General features: G+C 41.2%; 1 protein-coding gene across 11 annotated transcripts in view; it reads left to right on the forward strand.

Moving 5' to 3' along the window:
- DCLK2 (doublecortin like kinase 2) overlaps window positions 1-25,268 on the forward strand; it is a 289,567-nt gene that overhangs the window by 103,080 nt on the left and 161,219 nt on the right. For 8 of the 11 annotated variants that reach the window (XM_053582556.1, XM_053582545.1, XM_053582573.1 and 5 more), the window contains exons 3-6: window positions 3,730-3,832; window positions 9,058-9,159; window positions 10,019-10,069; window positions 13,877-13,971. In XM_053582556.1, the coding sequence (XP_053438531.1) occupies window positions 3,730-3,832; window positions 9,058-9,159; window positions 10,019-10,069; window positions 13,877-13,971 (351 nt within the window). The remainder of the gene's footprint in view (window positions 1-3,729; window positions 3,833-9,057; window positions 9,160-10,018; window positions 10,070-13,876; window positions 13,972-25,268) is intronic. The other 3 variants (XM_053582598.1, XM_053582526.1, XM_053582535.1) reach the window with 1 other exon arrangement.

Consider the following 25,268-nt stretch of genomic DNA (forward strand, 5'->3'; position numbering starts at 1 on the left):
TAGATGTCTGTTTCACTTGACCAAGGAAGTAAATCTGGGTTCAATTCCTTTTAAGAACTATTAATTGGACATATGTTGTATAAAAAAACCAAAATAGTTGGAAATGTAGGATAGTCATAAATGACTGTAAAACAAAATGAATAAACATTGTAAATAGGAAGATGAATCATGAGATTCCAGTTGGGGGTAAAGCAATGTCCTTTTTTTTTTTTTTTTTGGTTTTTGGCTGGAGCTGTGTTTGAACCCGCAACGTCACCTCCGGCATATGGGACCGGCACATGGGACCGGCACCCTACCGCTTTGAGCCACAGGCGCCACCCAGTGTCATGTTAATTTTAAAGCAGAGATGTGAACATGGAGGGCCTGCATCTAAATTCCTGGCTCTCGTTCATTTCTGCATATGGGCAAGTTTCTCGTGATTTGTTTTCTTACACAAGAAAGTATTATTACTTACACAAGACAGTATTATTACGACTGGTAATAATACTGTCAACCTCATAGGGTTGTAGTAGGGATTGAGATATAACATGTCTCATGCTGCAGAGAAAGAATTCAGAGATGTTAAGTGATGCCTACACTCAGTAAATCTTGAACGTAAGTGGTGGAGGTGGCAGCTGACATAGCAGCTGTGGTTCTACTTACCCCAGAGGAGTTATAGTGTCTGAGAACCCAGTTCCAGTGGGAGCAATCCTACCCTAAGTCATAGTTGCATGTATTAAGTGTCCACCAAAATCCTAGGGAATGACAAGTAGGAAACATCAGTGCTCACCTGTGCTCAAGGCCCTAAAGGGTGAGCAGAAAGGACTCAGGATCAGCGTAAGGGAAGCATGGTGCCAAGAGCCAGCACTGAAGTGGAAATGACCCACATGTCCGGTATCTGACATACAAATAAACAAAGTGTGGTGTGTTCATACCACAGAACGCAGTGCCGATACTGCTCCGGCAAACCTTGTGAACATGCTAAGTGGAAGAAGCCAATCACAAAATGCCGTGTATTCTATGATTTGGTTTATGTGAAATGTCCAGAATAGGCCTACGCACAGAGACAGGGGATGAGGGGGGAGGATATGAGTGCTGATGGGGCAGGGTGTTTCTTTCGGGGGTGATGAAAATGTGCCAAAGTAGATCTCAGGGATACTTGCATAACTCTGAATATACTGACAACCATAGAACTATGTACCTTAAATGGATAAATTCTATAACATGTGAATTATATCTCAATAAAGCTGTTTAAAAAAAACCCTGCCTGTGCAAGTGGGCAGTCCCAAAGTAGTTTCGACATGGCTGAAAAGTGAATGGAAGACTTAGGGGGTCAGGTGGCTGTGCCCTATGAGGAGCATTATCTTGTGAAGGGAGGAAGCCACCGAGGGCTGTAATAGGTGTGTGGTCACCCTGGCGCCGGAAGAACAGTGATGACGGATCCCAATGGGTAGTGGAATACGAGACGGGTGGGAAAAGACACCTGTTACAGGGCAATGGCAGGACTTCAGGCAAGAAAAGAGAACAGCCTTAACCAAAGAGCAGAAATAGGGGCTGCCCCTGTGGCTTAGTGAGCAGGGCGCCGGCCCCATATACCAAGGGTGGCTGGTTCAAACCTGGCCCCAGGCCAAACTGCAGCAAAAAAATAGCCGGATGTTGTGCCAGACGCCTGTAGTCCCAGCTCCTCAGGAGGCTGAGGCAAGAGAATTGCCTAAGCCCAAGAGCTGGAGGTTGCTGTGAGCTATGACGCTACAGCACTCTACTGAGGGCAACAAAGTGAGACTCTGTCTCTAAAAAACAACAAAAACAAACAAACAAAAAAGAGCAGAGATGAAAATACCTGAGAACCATGTAAGGTAAAAAAGAGGAGCCCTGAGGGACTGGTGAGGAAAGGAGAAAGGGATGACTGCTAGGAGGCTAGTGTGGATGAAGGGGTACATGCTACCACTGATGGAGACAGAAACAGGCTTAGCAGGGATGATGTTCTTAAAGGCCTCAGTCCTGGTAGTATGAGTTGAATTTCAGTGAAGTGCAGAAGCTGCATCTTGCTTAATGAGAATTGGGTCAAGCATGCAGCATCCTGTGTACCCCACTGTCATCTGTGCAGTCAACCTTTTGGCATTGAAAAATGTGCATCATTCGGGTCACTGAAGTGCTGTGATCTGAGTAATCTACGTTGTATTTGCTTCACTGTCTTTTCTCTACAACATTGTTTTCTAACGATATTGAGGTTTATTTTTGTTCCAATAAAAAGCTAAATAATGATCAGGAAGATTCAAGAAATTACTGAGATTGCTAATAGTAAAGCAATGCGGTTCTTCTAAACACTTTATGATTGGGAATGGAGTACTTCTTAGAAAAGAAATCATATAGCCCATTGGTAAATAGGTAAAAATAGAATCTGTGTATGTCCCAAATCCTAGAAGATGGTTCTTGTCACCACTGGGATAAATGGAGGATGAATGTTCTCCCTAAGATAGATCCAGGTTCTGTAAGGCCTGAAACTGGTATTGTAGACAGTAGTGCCTTTCTGAAGAAAGGATATGGGACTCGGTGCCTATACCACGGTGGTTGTGGCGCCAGTCACATACACAAGGCTGGCAAGGTCAAAACTGGCCTGGGCCAGCTAAACGACAATGGCAACTGCCACAAAAAATAGACGGGCATTGTGGTGGATGCCTGTAGTCCCAGCTACTTGGGAGGCTGAGGCAAGAGAATCGCTTAAGCCCAAGAGTTTGAGGTTGCTGTGAGCTGTGAGGCCATGGCACTCTACCAGGGGTGACATAGTGAGACTCTGCCTCAAAAAAAGAAATAAAAGAAAGAAAGAAAGGAAAGAAAGGAAGAAAAAGGACATGAAATTGAGACCATACATTTAGGTACAAATCCTTGGAAGAGCCTAAAAGCTTATATCTCATTAGCTTCATCGTAAATCTTCCTCTGATGATGATGGTGGTGGTGTGGTGATAGAGATGAGTGTCAATAAATTGAACACTTACATGCCAGGCACTGTTCCAAGTAGTCTTCATGTATTAATCTTCAAAACAACCCAAGGCACTATACCAGAGGTACGGTGACGTCATGCCCAAGGTCACGCAGCTGGGAACTGGGGTTGTAATGAGAACAGCCAGAATAGAAGGGAACATTCAACTGAGAGCAGAGGCCTCAGCAACCCCATCTTTGCCACCAAATTATTGGGATCCCTGGAAAAAAAAATCACTTAAGTTCACATTTACACCCTCAACTTCACCTGTCAAACAGGATTTTTTTGTTTTTGTTTTTGAGGCAAAGTCTTGTTCTGTCTCACCCTGGGTACAGTGGCATCATCACAGCTCCATAGCAACCTCAAACTTGTGGGCTCAAGCCATCCTCCTGCCCCAGCCACAACATTTTTTCTGTTTTTGGTAGAGACAGGGTCTCATTTTCGCTCAAAGAAGTGACCTTGAGGGATCCTCCTGCGTTGGCCGCCCAGGGTTAAGGTTACAGGTGTGAACCACCACACCCGGCCAGAACTGGAAAAGGCTGGCCAGAACAGGAATATCAATGCCTACTGTGGACCCTTCACACTGTTGTTCTGAACTCAAGAGAAAGTGTGTGAAAATGCTTGGAAATAGAGTGCGATGTTAGGAAGAGCTTTCTATTTCACTTCAATACTGTAGTTGAGGCTTAAAAATGTATTTAATTTTGCTTTTGATTTCACTTCTAATGTTTCTAATTTATTTCTTGGACATGCTTTTTTTTTTTTTTTTTCAGGTTACTTGTCTGCAAGACTTTTTTGGTGATGATGATGTTTTTATTGCATGTGGACCTGAAAAATTCCGTTATGCCCAAGATGACTTTGTCCTCGATCACAGCGGTAAGGCAATTCATTGGCCATCTTTGTAACTCCTGAAATGAAGGCTTGGGACTTAGCTACTTGGTGCATGTGAAGAGGTCTGATGTGTAAAAGACAGATGGCATTGGCAGTACTCTTTTTGAGCCAAAGAAAATAGAGAATGACATGAAAGCACTTGCCTAGTTATTAAAAAAGTGGAAAGGAAAGAAAAAGAAAAACCCAACCCCTAATTCCAGTGTTGTTGAAAACTGCAAGGGGGGTTTGATCTAGGTCCACTTGTCATGTCCATTTTTGTGTCATTACACAAAAATTTCAATTATTGAGACAACTAGGATTGCTAAGAAAGAAAGGAATTTTAAATAGGACAGATATCTTGTTGGGAATACGGGAGAAGCTGCTTAAATCTGTTTGACCACTGCCAGGGCCTCTAAAGCAGGACTGTGCTCTGGGGTGCAGGTCAGCTAACCAGGGGCTACATGTATCAGGTGCAGCTTGTGGGGGATGGTAGATCTTGAACTATGCCCAGGGACCTTCAAAATCTCAGCTTTTTTGTCTTGCAGAAAACCTACCATTTGTTGGAAACAATTCAAAAGGTCAAGTACTTAGTTAAGGGAGAGGATTATAGAAACTTATATAGGGGGTCATTGAAATTTGTTCATGGGGCTGATTATACAAGCAGTTTTCATTTTTAGCAGTTCATTTCCATCTCTTGTTGATTTCTGCCTCTGAAATGTTTTGCACACACCTTCAGACGGTGGCTGGCTATGCCACCATAAATGCATGGATTGCGTTGAACCTGAAACACTTAGCTGTCCATTTTTCATGATGTGTGTGCATAAAGAAATAGATAAAAAGATACAAATTGTTGATGTTAATTGACTGAGGTTTCTTTCTACCTCATTGCTTTTCTGCAACTTTTTAAGAAAACAATAACATTATTTATATGCAGCAGTGTGTTAGAGAGTGACCTTTTGGTCAGCAATGGACTCTGTACACAATGGTGGTCCCATAGGATTATAATACCATATGTTTACCATACCTTTTCTGTTTGGAAGAGTTTTTTTTTTAATTTATTATTAAATCATAGCTATGTACATTAATGCGATCATGGGGCACCATACACTGGTTTTATAGACCATTTGACATATTTTCATCACACTGGTTAACATAGCCTTCCTGGCATTTCCTTAGTTATTATGTTTAGACATTTATAGTCTATATTTAGTAAGTTTCACATGTACCCTTGTAAGATGCACCGTAGGTGGAATCCCACCAATCACCCTCCCTCCACCCATCCTCCCCCCTTCCCTCCCCTCCCTCTTCCCCTTCCCCATATTCCTGGGTTATAACTTGGTTATAGCTTTCATGTGAAAGCCATAAATTAGTTTCATAGTAGGGCTGAGTACATTGTTTAGCTACACAGATACCATTGTTTCACAAATGTCCACAGCATTCAGTACCGTCACAAGCTGTACAGGTTTGTAGCCTAGGAACAGTAGGCTGTACCATAGACCCTAGACGGGTACTGGGCTATCCCATCTAGGTTTGGGTGCGTGAAATTCTCTGCTGATGTCATTTCTCAGAACATGTCCTCGTTGTTAAGGGACCTGTGATACATGTGATTGCATTTGAGAAAAAATATGGTCATATCGTAGGCGGAATTAAAAAAATCCTCTTTTCTTGATTTTAGCCAATGGTTTTCAACTGTTTACCGACAATCTCAATGATGTTGGATGTTATTCTGGAAACATTGCTTTCCCCTATTGTCGCAGATTACCTTAAACCTATTTCAGTTACAGTGATTATTTTATCTGATAGTGAAGTCAACTTCAGCTTTAAATGAGGTAAAATCATACACACAACATTTTACAGAGGAGCAGGATTTTAGAAATATAGTCTCGCTCTTAAATGTAGAAATTTGGCTTTTAAAAAAATTAGATGGATAGTAGACCACTTTCAGTTGTAGTGGTTCTGACAGTCCAGAATAAACATATTACCAAGTAAATATAGGGATAGACTTTAAAAAATTTGAGATGATGCATTCTTTGATAACAAACTTCCTTGTTACACTATATCAAATTGGCCATGTTTTGGGGACTGATTTAATTGCGCGCGTGCGCGCTCTCTCTCTCTATTACATATATATATATATATCTGGAACTAAAGGGGCTAACTGCAACTCCTAGCTGATTTTTCCATTTTTAGTAGAGATGGGGGCGTCACTCTTGCTTAGGCTGGTCTTGAACTCCTGAGCGCAAAGGATCCTGCCTCCTCGCCCTCCCAGTGTACTAGAATCACAGGCCTGAGCCATCACGCCCAGCCTTCTGTGTTTTTTTCATCTCTGCCAAATTTCTTTGAGGTTTTCTATATTGTATTATCTTGTTGAGCTGGCCCTACTTTAGGCTGGTAACACCACTGGAAAGTCTTTTTGTGTTACCTGTGCTAATGATTTCCCTCATTCCTGTGTGATTCAGGTTAAGTGAAATATGCATTTTTTCTGTATTTTACATCTTTCCTAATTTTAGATTTAGTCTCATAATATATCTTTGATGTCAGTAGTTATTTTGGAAGTTGAGACACTGAAACTAAATACATTCTAAGTTGTAAAGATTCTTGGGATACAAACAAATCATAGGACTGCCAATGGAAAAGGGTTACATATTTTTTCTTTTTCTTTTCTTTCTTTCCTTTTTTTTTTTTTTTGGAGACAGAGACTCAAGCTGTTGCCCTGGATAAAGTGCTGTGACGTCATAGCTCACAGCAACCTCCAACTCAGGCTCAAGTGATCCTCTTGCTTCAGTTTTTCTAATTTTAGTAGAAACGAAGGTCTCACTTTTTGCTCAGGCTGGTCTTGAACTCGTAAGCTCAAGCAATCCACCTGCCTTAGCCTCCCAGAGTGCTAGAATTACAGGCATGAGCCACTGTGCCTGGCCAGGCTTACACATTTTTTCAACACGTATACACAGGGAGAATCACAGAGTGATTTTGCCCCCTCTGGAAAAGGTCTCTGAAGTTTGTAGACCACCCTGGCAAAGCAGGTTATGGGACTGGGGAGAAGAGTTCTGCCTAGGGGCACTAAAGGATTACCTAGGAGAATGAATGGATTTGGGAACAGATATTAACTCTTAAATAGTTCTCCTGGGCAGAAAGGGTCTGCCCAGGTGTGGTTACTTCCTCAGTCTTTTATGGAAGGGAACTATAAAAACAAACAAACAAAAAAACACAATTGTTCTCCCTGGGAAGTCTTCATCCTGTTTGGGAGGAGGTCAAAGAGACTGAGGGGTTCAGTCAGTCAAAGCACCATCATTTGGGCTATTGGTTTCTGAGCCACAAGGACAATAACAAAATATTTGTTGAGCACTCACTATGTATGACTGGGCATTGTACTCTGTGCTGTGGGTGTATGTCAGGCATTTACCTAAACTAATTGGATCATTTGTAGTTTTTTGGTGGTGGGGTTAAAGGTTTCCGGTAGTTGGAGGTTGGTGAGAGCTATTCATGTCTTCCCTCTTGCTCTCTAGCTACTTAACCTTCTGCAAAGTGAGGATACTAATGGCTATTTTGTACGGTTTTGTGAGGATTAAATGGATTAACATAACTTTAGAAGGGTGCCTGTCACATAAGTAGTATGTGTCTCCTTGCTATTTTTGTTATTCTCGTTAATAGTATTATTATGTGACTGCCATTACCTGGTAAAATTTTACAGTGTTAGCAAGTCTCAGACCTAATTCTGACACAGGTAGATTTATTAAAGAGACAAAGATTAAAAAAAAAAAAAAGTTATTTAACATGTGTTGTGGTCTTGATGATGTGGATACCTTCTTTGTCCTTGAGGCTTCTCATAACATCTTGCATTACATATCCTTTCAATGTTAATATAACAAAATCATCTAGTAAGAGCTGGATGCAGGACTGGCTCCTTTCCTAGCCCTAGGAAGTTCTAGGTTATTAGCTCTTTATATTCACCAATCCTGTTCACAAAAGAATGGCGGTGCCTTTAAGGATGCTGCTAACTAATCCACACACCACACCACACCACACCGGCTTTTTAACAATTCTAGAGCCACAAAGCTAATTAAGCAGAAGTTGCTCCCTCTGTCTAGACCCACAGGAACTGTATTAAAAGGCCGCAGCATTAGGAAGGTTGAGAACCACTGGCAAGGGTCCTCAAACTACGGCCCCGCTGGCCACATGCAGCGGTGTGATGGTATTTGTTCCCGTTTTGTTTTTTTACTTCAAAATAAGATATGTGCAGTGTGCATAGGAATTTGTTCATAGTTTTTTTTTTTTTTTTTTTTAACTATAGTCTGGCCCTCCAATGGTCTGAGGCTGGCCCCCTGTTTAAAAAGTTTGAGGACCCCTGGTTTGGATTCGTTTTTCACATGCTAACTAGCTTCCCTTGGTGTGTGTTTTCCTGATTCTGTGTTCACGTGTGCCAGTGTAGTGTCCCTGGGATACAGATTAAAACTAACCCACATTTTAATCTTCCTATATGAATTGCAGTATTTTAAAGTGAATTACAGACAATGTGTTATCCAATTTAATCCTTATAGCAAGCCTTGAAGCATATTTTGATCTTTCCCAGCTTCATAAGGAAGAAAACTGAGGCTTAGGATCTCACCAGGGTACCCACCCCACTTATCAAATGTGAAATCCATGATTCATCCAAAATCTATGTGACTCCCAAACTCTAGTTCTTAATTATTCACATTAGAAGCAGTTTTTTAGCTGTAATTATGGCTGGTACTCTAAACACTATTTGGCCAGTTAGGGAAAGACTAGTAATTGTTTAAAGCTGGATTCCTTATTTTTGATGCTTCATACTTTGGGAAGGCAAAAAATTAAGGGGTTCAGAAGTTGGTGTCTCATAACCTCTCGAAATAAAATAAGCAAGAAGTGGAGAAGATAACAATGTTGTAATATTTGCTTATCCCTGTTGCTGATTAAAATAAGAAAAGTTGGGCACACATAGGTTACTGTGGATGTTTGTATATATCAAATTAGGACATGGGGATTTCTGTGTTCATTGAGAGCTCCTTCTGGAACAATGAAGTGATGTACGTGCGTAGCTTGGCTAAAGAAAACCTCAGATGTACTTTTGGAACCATTACTTTGTACATTACGTTAAAAATAATAGAGAAATGATCATGTAAAGCTTTTAGGTAGTAAGCTACAATTACACATAATCTCCTTTCATTCAGTATTTAAACTAGATTTATTTAACGTGCTTTTTTGTTCCTTTCTAGAATGCCGTGTCTTGAAGTCGTCTTATTCTCGATCCTCAGCTGTTAAATATTCTGGATCCAAAAGCCCAGGGCTCTCTCGACGCAGCAAATCACCAGCTTCAGGTAGTTAATGGAAAAGGAATAGATGGTCATAGAAGGAACAGATCATTTTCCTTTAGTTTTTTTTTAATTATTATGAACTAATTGTCTTTTCCCGGCTCTTGGGGAGCCAGGTTCCACAACAGCATATAGGGAATATGGTTTCTTTAAAACCAAAATGTTGTCTGTGTCCCAGAGTATAATAATGCTTTCAAAAAAATCTGTGTGTTTTTGTTCTGGGATCAGCCTGATGATTCTAGGGTCTTCCTGTATTTACATATAGGCGTTTCACATTTTGACCACCGTATACTCCTATATGATTGTAGATACTTATTTTCTTAACATTAACTCTTACTGTTTCAAACACACCACATTCCACAGACACGCATTTACTTGAAAGATTCCCCCCGGCCTTTCCTTCATTGAGCCACATAAGTGTAGCAGTCACTGTTGAGAAAGTAGTCAGACTTACCTGTAATTAAATTTCTTTCCAGTCTTAAGCCTATCAATGTGTCATACTTTTAACTTCTTTGGCATTTTAAAAAATTAAAAACATAAGTATTTCCATATATTGAATCTATGGGTTTGGTTTTAGTAATTAAGAATATCATTTCCCATTAAGGAAAAAATCGTGAAAAACCATTATTTTGCAAGTGGGGAATCTAGAACGTGTGAAAGTATTATCAATGTAAACTTTCTCAAAAGTCGATCTTTACGAGAGGCCGAGTGTTTCGGGCGTTCTACTTTTCGCCCGTTCCTCTTCCGTAGCTAACCTCTTTCTTTAGGGCGGGTTGTTTTACCCTTCTTCTGTGTACACGTTTAGACCTGATGAATAACCACTCTCCTCACTGTCTCCTGCTTTGTGTATACTGCGTGTGCACAGTAAAGAGGGGTGGCCACTGCTCCAGTGCCTATTCTGCAGCCAGATCCCCAGGTGAGCCATGATTAGGATGGCTTTGTCGCTCTGCTGGGCTTTTGGTTTTGTCTTTCGCCACATTTCCGTTTCCTTTTGCTTCATTTCCATGAATGTATTGGGCTTTACTCCTGTGCACATCTGTGTGTGTGAAAAGCTTCGCAATGTGTAGGATGTTTCTGCCTCCTCTTTTTTAGAGAACCAGTTGTCATTAGCAGATTGCCAAATGCATGTCTGTTATAGTTGGAAATACAGCATGATCAAGAAGTCACAGTGCCTCAAAGGGTGCATCCTCTAGTTAATTTTGGAAAATCTTCTGTTACTAAAAAAGGCTAAAGTTTGGGGAGGAATGCAAAAATGGCCACAGAAGCAATGGTACTTTTCTGTCCTCACCTCTCCTGCCCTGGGGTTAAGTGTGTGTGTGTGTTTAGAGGAATCGTTAAACTTAGAATTAAAGTACTTTATAATGGCATAGGCTAGAGCAGGATTGGGAGGTATTTCTTATACATACAAGGAGACAGCACTGCAATCTCTCTAGTTGTCAAATATTATTTCCCTAAAGTTACAGGTTAAATACACACTTTCTACAAATATGACAGTTGACAATGTATGTATTTTTAACTGAAGATGTCTCTTCCATTCACCTGATTTTAAAATTTTATTATGCTCTTTTTTTTTTTTGTCACTCTTGGTGACACTCTATGTCACTCTTGGTAGAGTGCTGTGACGTCACAGCTCACAGCAACCTTAAACTCTTGGCCTTAAACGATTCTCTTGCCTCAGTCTTCCTAGTAGCTGGGACTACAGGCACTTGCCACAATGCCTGCCTGGCGATTTGTTGTTGTCATCGTTGTGGTCGTCATTGTTTAGCAGACACCGTGCATGTGGCCAGCACCCTAACTATGGAGCTACAGGCATCGAGCCTTTACTATGCTCTCTTAAAACTGGGAAACATAATACGAAATTTGCATAAATACACTCTCTTTGGCTAATCATATGGTAGATGTAGATTTTTGCCAAGTCCCTAGCTCTTGTTTTTGGTGATATGTTTATGGACGCTTATCACGGCAGGGAAATGATTAAATAAAGGTAGGAAGAATGGTTCAAGAATCAAGAGTGAATAATTCAATTTTGTTCCCCTGAGGTCCAAAGAGGACAGTTAATATATTGAACTAAAAGGTATTATAGTCACATTTCTTGTACAGACCAACTGCTCCATAATACAGCCTAATAAATCCATGAACAATTCTTCTTAATGTGAATTTGAAATGCTTAGAAATTAAGAAAAATCATAGCATTCCAGTGACAAAATTTCCAACTGAGTACATGTGTGGATTTGAGTTAGGCTCGAGTAGGCTCTAAGTTCGTCAAGTAGAGATTGTGAGATTTTAAAATCTCCTTGCAGAGAGCAAATGGTCTTCTTTACTGGAGATTCATTCAAAGTGGGTTCAGCATTTGCTATAGTTACAGAAAACTGAAAGCTGGAGTCAGCTGCTGGGACTTGGGTATGATTCTGAAGACAGTAGTCTGTCTCTGATGTGTTTTCTTTCTTCTGCCTACCACCAGGAAGGAGAGAGTTTTGTATAAAGCTACATTACCCAGAAGGGGTATTGCTTTTACAGATTGCTTTAGCATATACCTGTTACCATTGGAAATATTCCCTGGGACTAATGGGAATTTCAAAGAGAGCTGGTAACTTTGTAAACATAATACTGTACTTTTCAATCTTGGGACAGAAGTACTTCTTTGAGTGAAGTCTTCTGGTTGACTAAATCCTTCAACAAAACATATAAAAATAGCTAATGATATGCAGTAAACACACAGATACTAAGCTGGGTAAGACAAGTGTGTAAGTGGATTCCATAGTTTAAGTCTTAAATGTTTGTTTCCAGTTATAGCTTATGAATCTTTGTAGTCTGCCAAGATAAAAAGTATTCGGAGAGAACAAACAAACAAAAAGCCCCCAAGTTTATTTCTTCCCTTGGAGTTGACAAGAGGGAGATAAAATTTGGGGAGAGAAAATCCAGGGCATAGTGGAGGTGTGAGGCGTGACGCAGGTGCCAGCTGGCTGTCGGGGGGTGAGCGGGGGGCACCACTTGCACTGTCCAGCGTCCCACCCAGACTCCTCAAACTGGAGAAATGTGCAAGTAAGTGAAATTAAGAGCTACTCATTACAAAACATTTTTTAGAACCTTTCAAATGCTATCAAAAACTCACATGTGACTATTATCTCTTAAGGATGAGGGTTATTTGGGAGAAAATGCAGACATGTAGTTACTGACAAGGGTTAAATTCCTGGCAGTTAGTTTTGTTAAGAAACTATTCTTAGACCCAGGTGTTTCTTTAGGGAGACTGGTTTGCTACAGAGATTGCCATCTGTAGGAGCTGATTTTTCTCCTTTATTTTTTTACTTGTCACCTTTCCAGGGAGTCTTTGGTATGAATATGGCATCAGAATACCAGTGAAAGCCAAACTGCTAATGGTCCTTATTGATTAGGAACTGGTTACCTGTGCAGGTTGCTGTGTGGGATGGAGGGGAAAAAAAGGAAAAAGAAAAGTAGTCCCAGCTCACAGCAAACTTAAAGTGTGTTTTTATTTCTGAGACACAGTCTTACTCTCTTACCTGGCCTAGAATGCCATGTCCTTACTGTAACTCAACAACCTCAAACTCCGGGGCTCAAGCAATCCTCCTGCCTCAACCTCCTGAGGAGCTGGGTCTACAGGCACCTGCCACAACACCTGGCTAATTTTTCTATTTTTAGTAGAGATGGGGTGGTCAGGCTGGTCTTGAGCTTCTGAGTTCAACCAATTCTCTCACCTCAATAGTGTCAAGGTTACCAGGCGTGAGCCACTGTCCCCAGCCTGAATGGCAGTTTTCACCTACTTCAGGCAAAACCTTCGAAGATTAATAGTAAAAGAGATTACAAATGCCCTTTACAGGAGAAAAACATATACCAATACTAGAGTAAACTACCAGCTTTGTGAAATTACTATAGAAATGGATGCAAATGATCTGATTAGGAGTAAGCATGAGTCATTCTGAAGTAGTACAAATACTACTATTCCATAATATAGAATCTGCAATTATCCTTCCCCTCTAACAATAGTGGCCTTACTCTTTCTAGTATAGGATCTAAATCAAGCTTTCAACCAAAGAAGTGTGGAGAGGGTACACAGAAAACTACCAAGGTTTGCTAAGAAATGGGGAAGTTATGCTGTAAAGAAAAGAAAAGGGAAGGATTTAAACATATGTAGTCTAGATGAAAAGAAAGTTGAAGAATATCTTTTATGGCTGTTAAGCAAATAAATAGGTATTATAAGGAAAAGTACTAATACTTTTCCCTTAAGAGCATACTTAGAACATGTGTTTGGAATATGGTGTAACTGATTTGGGATAGCCATATGAACGTCTTGGTTATTCGGGTTGGTATACACCAAGATAGCGGATATTGGAGGTTATGAAATGGCCTTCACAGTAAACATTACAAATATGGCAGCTTTCATTTCTCTACTATTTTGGGCAGGCAGGATATATGGACAGTTTCTTGTTCATATCTCTAAATCCATGATGTCTTATATATTTGTTTATATCACTGTTGGGAAATTACTATTGAAAATCTGGTTTCACTATTTGTCTGATATTTTTTGTTTTTTGTCTGTAATGCAAAAAAACACATTATTTTTGCTTTTTGCTGATTTGCCACCTGCTTTGAGCTTAAATGAATTGAAGTTTTATTGGAGCTGCGTTATGCATGCACTAAGTATTTTCATACGATCTGGTAGTCGTGGGTCTTAATGACTTCTGTCTTTTTCTTGTCTTGCGATCAGTTAATGGAACTCCCAGCAGCCAACTTTCCACTCCTAAATCTACTAAATCCTCCAGTTCCTCGCCAACTAGCCCAGGAAGTTTCAGAGGATTAAAGGTATGAAATCGGATTTGTGGCATACCTGTGTAATTTTAGTTATTTTAGTTGCATAGTTTAGTAGTTTAATTTGGTGAGGGGTTAGGATGTGGTAACAAGTTAAAAAGGAAAGAGAAGGATTTGAAGCCAGGCAGACTTGGCTTTGAATCATGTGTCTGGGGGTAATTTTGTCCAGCTCAACTCCTGTGAGCTGAAGTGTCCTCACTTCTATAGTGGGAATACAGGGTTGTGGTTAGGGTTGAACATAATGTGGGAAAGCACAGTAAGTAGTTGTTTTCTAATTATTATAAAAATAATTTGTAATGTTAAAGCCTTAGAGAACATCATGATTTTTTAAAAAATCTTATTTTGAATCATGATTTTAATTTTGGTAACATAATTTGACTTTGTTAAAGTCTAAAATAGAGTGAAAAACTAGAATAATGTTTATACCCACAAGTAGTAACACAAGAAAAATATGTTCAGTTTTGATGGAGAACTTAGAAATAAACCTTAGGTGCTGACTGTGGCGTCCTCTTAGTATGAAGAGTATCAACATGATTAGCAGTTGGTTTAATAGAGGAATGATAAGCAAAACCAAATTTGCAAAATTTTGATAAGTTTTCTTTTACATAGTAGTTCCCCCAAATTTAAATATACAAGAGAGAACTTGCCTGGTAAAATAGCAGTAAATAATTAAAGATTGAAAGGGTTGTTTTGGTAGAAACAATCAGATTGTCTATATGGTAATGTATTCTGTGAATACTGAAGCACACACTGTGCCATGTATGTGTATACATCAATCAGTTCCCTTAGTGTGTTTAACTGACATGAGATACATCGTCATTAGGAATGTATTCTCCAAAGCTGGTTGCCGAAAAACTTCAAATATAGTCTGAGAGGTTTTCTTTGCCTTGAGGACATTGAAGAATACTTTTCTTTTGTGGACTGAATGGTCAGAGCCCCACCCTTGCATGAGTCAGGAATGGGAACTTGCCGTGCCTGACATCCCGCTACCTCAGAACGGAGGTATGTGAGGTCTGTGGCTCCCTCACTTGTCAGAGAGTTCCTGTGTGATCTGCTTGTCTTGCCCCAAGAATGTTGTGCGTACCTCAGAGTGAGCTAGCATAATCCTTATATAAGTACCTGAAAAGAAAAAGAAAATTTTGCCCTGGAAAAGAGAGATTGTGTGTCTGTTTGCTCATGTACCTTGGTGGAATGCGGACTGAGGCTGGTCATGGTTTGAGTGTACAGAGTTCATAGTTCTCACCTATCTCTGAATATTATTGGAAGCTCCTCATACACGGGCCATTACGGAAGTTTTGAGATTCACAGACATCAAAACCTGTAAAATCCTCGCACACGGAAACAAATGAAGCCCCCTGCAACAGTGATAAGCCAAGCAAGGTGGAGCTTGTGTGGGTGACTCAGAAAGGAGCTGGCAACTGTGGACCATAATACAGCGGGTATCAGAACTTTTATAAGTTTAGAAACAAAAACAATGTAACCTAAACATTTGTACCCTCATATTAATCTGAAAATTAAAAAAAAAATTCCAAATTAAAAAAAGGACCTTAACACCACCAGGGCCAACAAAAACTTTTGTAAGTGACCTAAGTATTTATCAAAAGAACCAGGCATTTTCCTGGAGTACTAAATTGGCTTAGGTCAGTTTATAACATGATTTCAATGGAATTCTTAATTGTTTGTTCCAAGAAAAGTTACATAAATTTAAAACATCCAATAAATTATTTAGAGATTTTTCTTTCAAACTTATTTCCCCCAGAATAGATTGAAGTACATTTTTTTGGTTAAGATAACTTTCAAGAGAACTAAAATAAAAGTTACTTCACCTCTTTTCCAATTCTGGTGGTTTTATCATTTATTAAAGCAAAAGCGAGTGGCTCCTCATGCTGGTTACTGTTAACCTAGGAGAGCTCTCCAGTGAGCCCCACAGATGTCATTTGTACTTCTCCCCCAGGTCACTGCCCCAGGCAGGGCTGGGAACCAGGGCCAGGGCTGTGTGAGGGCATCAGCTGAGGCTCCTTAGGCCCTGCTTACTCTGGGTCAAGGTCGCTTCTCCTTTTCTAGTTACCCTTTCATAACCTGAACTTCATCTTTCTTCCTAGATCTAAGCCCAGGATTCTCCTTTTCGGTTGTGGCCACTAGGTCAGTTGGTGCTGCTTATTAGCATTGAGACCCCAACTTAAGGACTGGACAGCAAACCATTTCAAGGAAGTACAGACTGATGTTCTGTGCACACATGTGCCCCTTCACACATGCACACATGTACCCCGTCACACATGCACACATCCTCACATGAGCTCGCCTACATTTGTGGAGTGAAAAGTCATGGAATTTTAAAAACATGATAATCACTTGTATTTGCTTGAGATGTTAGGAGAAGTTGTTAGGTATAGCTAACAATTTTATGTTAGGTATATCTTTATTATTATAGTAGCCCCAGGATTTTGCACATAGTAAGCACTCAAGGATTATGTATTGATACCAATAGAGAGAAAGACAGATCATCCATTGATTAACAGAAATGTTGATTACTGGTCAAAAAGGAGGATGAGATTATAAGTGAAATAAAGAGTAGTGCTCTTTCCACTGATACCCCTTCCTCCTCCACTGTGCTTAAGGCCTGTGGACTTTGCTAATAGCTGTGAGACTTCCTCTGGGTCTTCTTCTTTTATTTGTAAAATAAAGATATTTGATTTAAACTCACCTTTAAAGTGCTAGGCATGTAATCCTCCACAATGGATCACCTCCCTACAGTGACCACCTCCCTAAGTGGACCTAATTTTCATAGACCAGACACGTGTCACACGTAAGTGTCAGCACAGTAGACCTGGTTCCTTCCGTGGCCACCTCTGTTGTTGACCAGCTTGTTACAGACCCTTAGGGGGTCAGCTTAACAGAGTTCAACTGTACTGTTTCTAAGTTGCCAGAAAACTTATCCAAGAAGCTGGGAGGGGTCTCTTTCTCTTCCTTTTACTTTCAAGCTGACATAGAATCACTGAATTTTACATGAAATATTAGTACCTAAAGGAGTCTCTGATTCAGCTTTTAGGCCACAATGCCAAACTACTGCCTATTCTCATGGGTTCTGCCTTGTGGTAATTTCTTCTCATTACAGTTCCCAAAATCTGTGGTATATGTTGTCACTGGGATGAAAACCTGCTTTTTAAATAATGCATCTTAGTCAAATTACTTTACTGTACCAAAGACCCTAATTTTGATGTCATTGTAAGGTATGGAATTATTTTTTCTGTTCAGTGACATTACAAAAGGAGAATTGCAATAATTACTGTGTGTGAGTGCTGTGCTTTCCCTTCCCTTTCATTTAAAATAGCTTATTAAGGTCAATTAAGAGGGAATATCTGACGATGGAGGATTGTTTTTCATGGCCAGAAACTCTTTACCATGATGTGTCCTAGTTAGATGCTTTCATGCCTTGGAGTAATCTTTTCCCAAAGAATCAAGAGAATTGACAAAAGCAAGCAAAAAAGCCAGGACGGCATGTGCAAGAGTTGATGACTCCTATTTGCCAGGACAGGGATTTTGGCATTGATGGGTTTTTTACTGTGTGGGTTTTACTCACCAGAGAATTAAGCAAGGCTAAATCAAAGTTAAGCAGAATTTGCTGTTCTGTTAACAATTCTTCCCCGATTTGTGCCCCTTTCTGGAACTTACATTTTGGTAGGGACATTGAAAGAACTAAGAAGGAAAAGAGGATGACATGTATTAAGTTTGATCTCTGATCAGAGATTAGTAGCACTTTTGTTTACGTGTTGAAAAATGTATACGAAATACCGAAGTATCCTTTCTCTGCAGAAAAAGTCCTCATAGTTTTCTTAATAGCCTTGTGAGGAAGACAACTCTGCTACCTTCATATACAGATGTGGAAGATTATGTTCTTTGAGGGACTGAATCAAACCAAGTAGCAGAAGCAAAACTTCAAATCATGAATAATTTTTTGCAGATGAGAGTTTAAAAAATAGGGCAGTGACCACGTAATTAAGGCCCTTTAAACCTAAAACTGAAAGACATTAGGACAACTGAGAGTTAGTTTTACCTTGATTATCATTTTTTGGTTGGTAAAGAAAAAGGTAGTTATTCCTGATACTTGTTAAAAATGGTAAGGCAGGGCGGCGCCTGTGGCTCAGTCAGTAAGGTGCCGGCCCCATATACTGAGGGTGGCAGGTTCAAACCCGGCCCCAGCTGAACTGCAACCAAAAAATAGCTGGGCGTTGTGGCGGGCACCTGTAGTCCCAGCTACTCGGGAGGCTGAGGCAAGAGAATCGCTTAAGCCCAGGAGTTAGAGGTTGCTGTGAGCTGTGTGATGCCATGGCACTCTACCCAAGGGCCATAAAGTAAGACTCTGTCTCTACAAAAAAAAAAAAAAAATGGTAAGGCAGGGTGGCGCCTTGTGGCTCAGTAGTAGGGCGCCATCCCCATGTATCAAAAGGGGCAGGTTCAAACCCAGCCCTGGCCAAACTGCAAAACAAACAAACAAAAAAAGAAAACTCAAAAATACAGAATGTAAGAATAAAAATATATTATTTAAAAAAAAAAAAAAAAAACGATGGTAAGGCAAATTTTCTCTAAAGGGGAGCTATGGCAACGGGTGTAGGGACCACTGCAAGGGGGTCTCAGACTCAACTCCAACTCTGACAAGGACACACTGGGATTTATAACAAAGGAGCAGAGTAGGGGTCAGTGGATGAAGGTTACTAAGAGGAAACATCAGTGATAAGGAGTTTCTGGCTAATTTGTCTTGATGGGATTATTGCTAAGAACAGCCAGGGGGACCTAAAATCAAGGTAAAGGTACCAAGGGTGGGAGATTTTCCCTGACTTAACTTAGCAGGATTCTTGTTCAAACTGGTGTCTGCAAAGCCAGGGAAACCCAAGGTTAGGCCTAGTCAAGCAGAGGACTCGGAAGAGCCCAACTGATGGTCAAAGAAGAGTTTTTGTCGGCAGTTAGCTAAGACACAGAATGTGAAAACTGGAAGTAGTCTCAGGTCTTTCAGTTTAGTCTTCATCTTACAGAAGAAGAAACTGAGGTTTAGAGATGTGAAGTGACTTGCTCTTGTGGCTGGTGGAGTCTGGCCATTGCAGGGTCTCTGGCTTCTGTGGTCTGACTCTCCCCATCACTGGTGGGCCTGCTTCAAAGTGCTCCAGGAGGAACCTTGTGTGAGTGTTCTGGAGAAGCAGTGCTGGTCTTTGAGGAAGGGCCAGTGCAGGAGGATGGTTTGCTGCTGAGGACTTGGGTTTAGATTTGCACACATGCTTTGCATAGAAAAGTGGTGAGAGATTGGGAGAACAAGCAGGGCAGTGTGGGAAAAGATGGAGGGAATCCTGGGGTTGGGCAGAGGTTGGGTAGAGGGAGGTGGATAAGATAAGAAGAGGGCCCAGTTGCATCTCTTCCTGGGAGCCTTGGGGGAAGAGCTTGCTAATCGATATCTTTGAAAGTGAAACAGTCTACACTGTGCCCAGCATTTCTCACTAACCCCATAAAACTTCATGAAATGATGAGGTTCACCATAAGGTTAGGGTTATTAGTTTTCTGTGGAAGCCAGAAGGGGAGCGAGTGTTGTCAAGGCTGGCAAAGGTTGGCAGCATGGTGTAGTCCAGGCCCAGAGGATGCACAGGATACATCCTGTGCTTATGAGATGATATTATCTGGGGGGATGGGGGGGTTGTGAGGGAAGCCCCACAGCGGGTACAGTGGCATAGCCGGGATTTGAAACCAGAGCTCGTGCTCATGAACACCCCCCCCCCCAGCACCAAGAACACAGTGTGACAGCAAGGCCAGCCCATAAACATATAATCTGAAACAACATGGACCAAAAATTCACAAAATGACTTCCTAAAGGCCGTGGCCACCGGCTCTTCCCTAGAATTTAGTCCCTAGCTAGGTTTTAGAACTTGGCTTTATTTTGCTTTAGAGGTAGGGAATCTGGCTTTCCTGAAAGGCAGGACCCCTTGGGGTGATGTTACTTAGGGAGGAGGCATTTCTGTGGGCCAGACACAGCCTCTTTCACCACAGTGGCCCCAAGCTGCCTTTGCAGCCAGCACTGGGCAGGGTGGGCCCGGAGGCCAATTCATGCCAAGTTGTGCTCGGCCTGTGTTACAAGGGTGCATAGCTCCTTAGCACTAATGTTTATTTTCCTTTTCTCCTTGAGTTTTCTGTAACCATTCCAGTCTGTTCCAGTTAAGCTGGGGTTGGGGGTGGAAGGGGGGGGAGACCAAGACAAAAGCCTTTCTTCTCCTTAGACCAGAGTATTAAGGTGGAAACATGCCCCCTAGTGTGCAGCTACACAGCCAGCCTCCAGCAGAGTGGAGCCCAGAGCACACTTCATGCCCCACCCCCGCCCTCATATGAAAGCAGATACAGCAGAGTTTAGAGATTAAAACATGCGAAGGCAGAGTGCCTGGATTTGCTCTTGGCTTGGCCACTCACAAGCTGTGTGCCTTTCAGCAAGGCACATACCCCTTATCTATGAAAAGGGGATTAATAGGACTGACTGCATGGGCCATGGAGCTTAATTGAATAAATATAAAGAAAACATGTAGAATAGCCTTGTTATTCTGTTACTGTAAACCTTGGGGTTTCCAGATTCAGTTGTCACATGAAGGAAGTTTCACTTAAAAAAAATTAATATGTGCAGTGTATACAAGAAGGAAAGAGAAGGTGAGAAAAGGCAGACTCCAGAGTTCATGACCTCTTCTTTCTTTCTTTTTTTTTTTTTTTTGGCAGTTTTTGGCCGGGGCTGGGTTTGAACCCACCACCTCCGACATATGGGACTGGCGCCCTACTCCTTTGAGCCACAGGCACTGCCCAACTTCTTCTTTCTATTACCAACTTTTCCTCCCAACTCTATCCTTCATTTCTGCTTTCCTGCCCTGTCCACATAGTCTGATCCTTTTAGTCATCTCTAAATGATTCTGTTAGGAACAAATTGTCCTAAAATTTAGCACCTTACAACAACAGTAAGAATTTATTTTCTCACACAGTTCTTGTGGGTCAAGAATTCAGGAGCTTAACTTGGTGGTTCTGGCTCAAGATCTCTTGTGAGGTTTCAGTCAAGGGGCGTACTAGGACTGTAGGGACCCACAGTCTTGACTGGGAATGGAGGAGCCTCTTCCCAGGGATTTCATTCACGTTCTGGCTAATGGCAGGAGGCCTCAGTTACACCTTGTGGACCTCTCCATAGGTCGGCTTGAGTATCCTCAGAATACAGCAGCTGGCTTTCCCCAGAACCAAGTGATGAGAAAGAGAGTGCCATACACAAGTTCCCCTTTCTGTGACCTACCCTTGGGAGCCAGACCCCATTATCATTCCCAGCTCAGTGTAGGAAGAGACTTTACAAGGGCATGGAAATCAGATGAGGCTCCTGGGAGTCATTTGGGAGTTTGGCAACCACACCAGTCTTCTTTTTGTTTTCTTCTCTTTATCAGCCCCCCAAAATTCCTGCCTTGGGCCACCCCTGCTCCTTCCTCCTGTCCTCCCCGTACTTACGGTGCACCCTCCTTTCTGACAACCCCCAGCCTCTCCCTGTTAATTTTATTGCTTTGTTCTCCTTCCAGTCCTTCTGTTTTCTGAACTGATCACCCCCTGCTTATTCTTATTTCTCCTCCTCCAATCCTAAAGTCCCGCTACTGCTGACATATTTTCTTCTGGTAATCCCTGTCTTTCTGATTTTTCATTTTCTCCTTGACCTCAGCCTAGAATCTTCTGTTTCCTCTGCATCCTTCGATCTAGCTGATAACTTTCCCTGCTGGAATATTTGCTATGCTTAAATCACAGCATTTTCTTTGGGACAGATAGGCAATAAAGAGTAGTAAATGTGTCATCAGCTGCCAGATGGATGAAGAAAGCATTTCCCTGAACTTTAATTCATCATCCATGTCCCAGTTGAAGACTTTTAAGGCGGTAGTAACTTAAGTAGAGTCACGAGCACATCTGTGGACACTGAGGGATAGAATGTCTCGTGTTTTGATGCTGAAGCATGTGCCTGGAGGCTGTCTACTGTGAGCATTCTTGTCAGTTGAAAGAAGGAAGAAAAAAGTACATTTGGAACATTATCCAACATCTTGAGATTATAAACTGTCTGATGTGCTGATATTTTATCTGATGATGTCTCCTGGGTCTGCTGGTGGTGAAAGACTTTCCAGATTTGTGAAGTGTGATGAAAGGCTGGTAGTATCTCATCCTGATTGGCAGAGCTAAAATGTAACTCTTTGACCTTCTGAACTTGAACACTTCTTTTTAAAGGTGTGAAATGTAAATCCACGGTAGCTGCTGACCTTAGACATTTTTGCTTTTCTCTGGAGCTTTGGCTTTTCTTTTGTAATTAAAACTTTTTAATAATCTTCAATACCAGAAGACTGAGCACTTTTCATTACCCCAGAAACACACTGGGCGGTGACTCCACCTTTGAACATAACTGGTTTTAGTGGAGAAAAACAAAAACAAAAGGAAGGACTAAGTAGTTCTGAAGACTTCAGTACCCTAACAAAACAAAGTACAACAGTGTATCTCAGACTCTGAGGACAGTAATTTGCACTTGTACAGTAAATTTATGCAACTGGGGAGTAAATGGCTCATTTTTGTGGGGATGGAGGGAGAGTTTGCTAAGCACATCATTGTATAAAGAGGATTTATTTTAAGAATTTTACCTGAATATAAGCCATGCATGTGTCGCTCTTAAGTGGCCCTTATTCATGAGAAGTAGGTCAATAGAAATTCTTTTGGGGAGTACATCAGAGGTAACTGGATGGAGTGAAGGCTTCCAGAGTTTGTTGCAGTGGCCAACTGTGGTAGCCTACATAGGCACCTGTCCCACCACCATGGAATCCTGACATTAGTACAACCTCACAGTGAATTCATGTAGGCATTTTTAGCAAATAAGTATAGTCATCCCACATGTCTGTTCAAAATACAATAAGCCAACACCTTGCTTGAAAGGCTCACTCAAGGAAATGTGGTGAGGTTCTATGCTGGAAGCTCTTGGTTTGACAGGCCATGTGGTCAACTCAGAAGAACAGAAAGGCAGAAGGCAGCAACTTTCGTGTAGCTCTTTGGTAGACAGTCAGGCTGGCTGCTGGTTTAAACTTTATTCATGTGCAGGCAGTGAGTTCTTTTTACCACTATTAAATCATCCTTAAGTCTCAAGTGCCACTAATCTTGCAAAATAAAACCAAGTCTAAGGTGTGGCTACAGGTAAGAGTACTTCATATGCTACCAATCCCAAAGTGCTGCTGGTTCAGATTGTTTTGTTTTGTTCTGTTTTTTTGGAGACAGGGTCTGGCCATGTTTCCCAGACTAGTCTTAAACTTCTAGGCTCAAGCAATCCTCCTGCCTTAGCCTCCCTGACAGCTGGGATTATAGGTGTGAACCCCCACCCAGCTTCAGACTATTTTTATATCTTATTACTCATACTGAAGTATTTCAGTTTTTCAGAAATTCAGTATAAAAGTAATAAATCTTCCTGTACCTAAATGCATTCCTAATTCAGCATTTGTAGTGATTTATACTGGCCTGCCTTCTCGTTAATGAAAATGCTTTCAGTGTTTAAAAGCCCACAAAAATGAACAATGAAACAAATCTATTTACAAATACTATTTAGAATACTGTTTTTTAAAAAATTTGCAGTACACTGGGTGGCGCCTATGGATCAGTGAGCAGGGCGCCGGCCCCATATACCGAGGGTGGCGGGTTCAAACCCAGCCCCAGCCAAACTGCAACAAAAAAATAGCCGGGCATTGTGGCGGGCGCCTGTAGTCCCAGCTACTTGGGAGGCTGAGGCAGGAGAATCGCCTAAGCCCAGGAGTTGGAGGTTGCTGTGAGCTGTGTGACGCCACGGCACTCTACCCAGGGCAATAAAGTGAAACTCTGTCTCTACAAAAAAAAAAAATTTGCACTACACTTTAGAAGTCATCTTTTTAAAGAAAAAAAATGTTCTTAAACTCTGAGGAAAACCTATGAATTTATTAATTTGCCTGTTGTGTGAATAAATTGCAAGAATGTTCCTATAGTTATATGTCTGAAACATGTTCTAAATATACCATAGTGTATATTTTTATCAGTCTGGAATTGGGTGACACCCCTTGTTTGGTTTAATATCCTTGCAAGAATTCTCTCTTAATCTTAGAGGATAAAACAGTATGAAAACAGCTGAAAAACTCTTGAGTTCTGAACTCAGACCTGGGATTAATGTTCTGATTCCACGTTTGCTACAGTGACTGAGCCCATTGCAGAACCTCTGTGAGCTTTCATTTCTTTATAGGTCAATGGAGATAATGTCTGATTCATTCAGTGTAAAGTACTCACTTCAGGACTTGGCACAAAGTAGGATTCAATAAAATATACGAGTATCTTCTTTCCTTTTTTTTTACAGAGATGGTTGTTCTTTGGCTGTAAATGACTTGCTATGGTTAGCCTAATGGGTAAGCAACAAAGCTACTTAAACAGAATCCTCCATCAAGGTTCTCAGCCTTGGCTGCACATTGGATCATCTGTGAAACTTCTAAAAATGCTAATACCTATACTCTCCCTCTAGGATTAATTTGGGGTGCAGCCTGGCAGTAGAATTTTTCAGATCTCCCTAGGTGATTCTACTATGTAGGTAATAGAACTGTTGCTTTAGAACAACAACCATACCTTGAAGGTTATTCTATTCTAGAGTTTACAAGTATAAGAATAATGTTTTACTCATGTGTAAGCAATAAGTTCTCTTTACCACTCTTTTTTTTTTTTTTTTGTAGAGACAGAGTCTCACTTTCTGGCCCTCGGTAGAGTGCCGTGGCCTCACACAGCTCACAGCAACCTCCAACTCCTGGGCTTAAGCGATTCTCTTGCCTCAGCTTCCCGAGTAGCTGGGACTACAGGCGCCCGCCACAACGCCCGGCTATTTTTTGGTTGCAGTTTGGCCAAGGCTGGGTTTGAACCCACCACCCTCGGTATATGGGGCCGGCGCCTTACCAACTGAGCCACAGGCACCACCCTACCACTCTTAATCATTATCAAGAGACTTAATCATTCTTAAGTCTCAAATGCCACTAATTTTGCAAAATGAAACCTGGGAGGAAAAGCTTTCCTAAAAAACTTCCAGAAATTTCCCTGCAGGCCAAATTTAGCCCATCATTTCTTTCTTTCTTTCTTCTTCTTCTTTTTTTTTTGTATGTTTGGAGACGGGGTCTCTGTTGCCTTAGCTATAGTGCAGTGGCATCATCATAGCTCACTGCAACCTCAAACTCCTGGGCACAAGCCCATCACCTTTTTTTCCTAAGTAAAATTTTAGTAGA

The sequence above is a fragment of the Nycticebus coucang genome, chromosome 1, assembly GCF_027406575.1.
Source record: "Nycticebus coucang isolate mNycCou1 chromosome 1, mNycCou1.pri, whole genome shotgun sequence".
Taxonomy (NCBI): domain Eukaryota; kingdom Metazoa; phylum Chordata; class Mammalia; order Primates; family Lorisidae; genus Nycticebus; species Nycticebus coucang.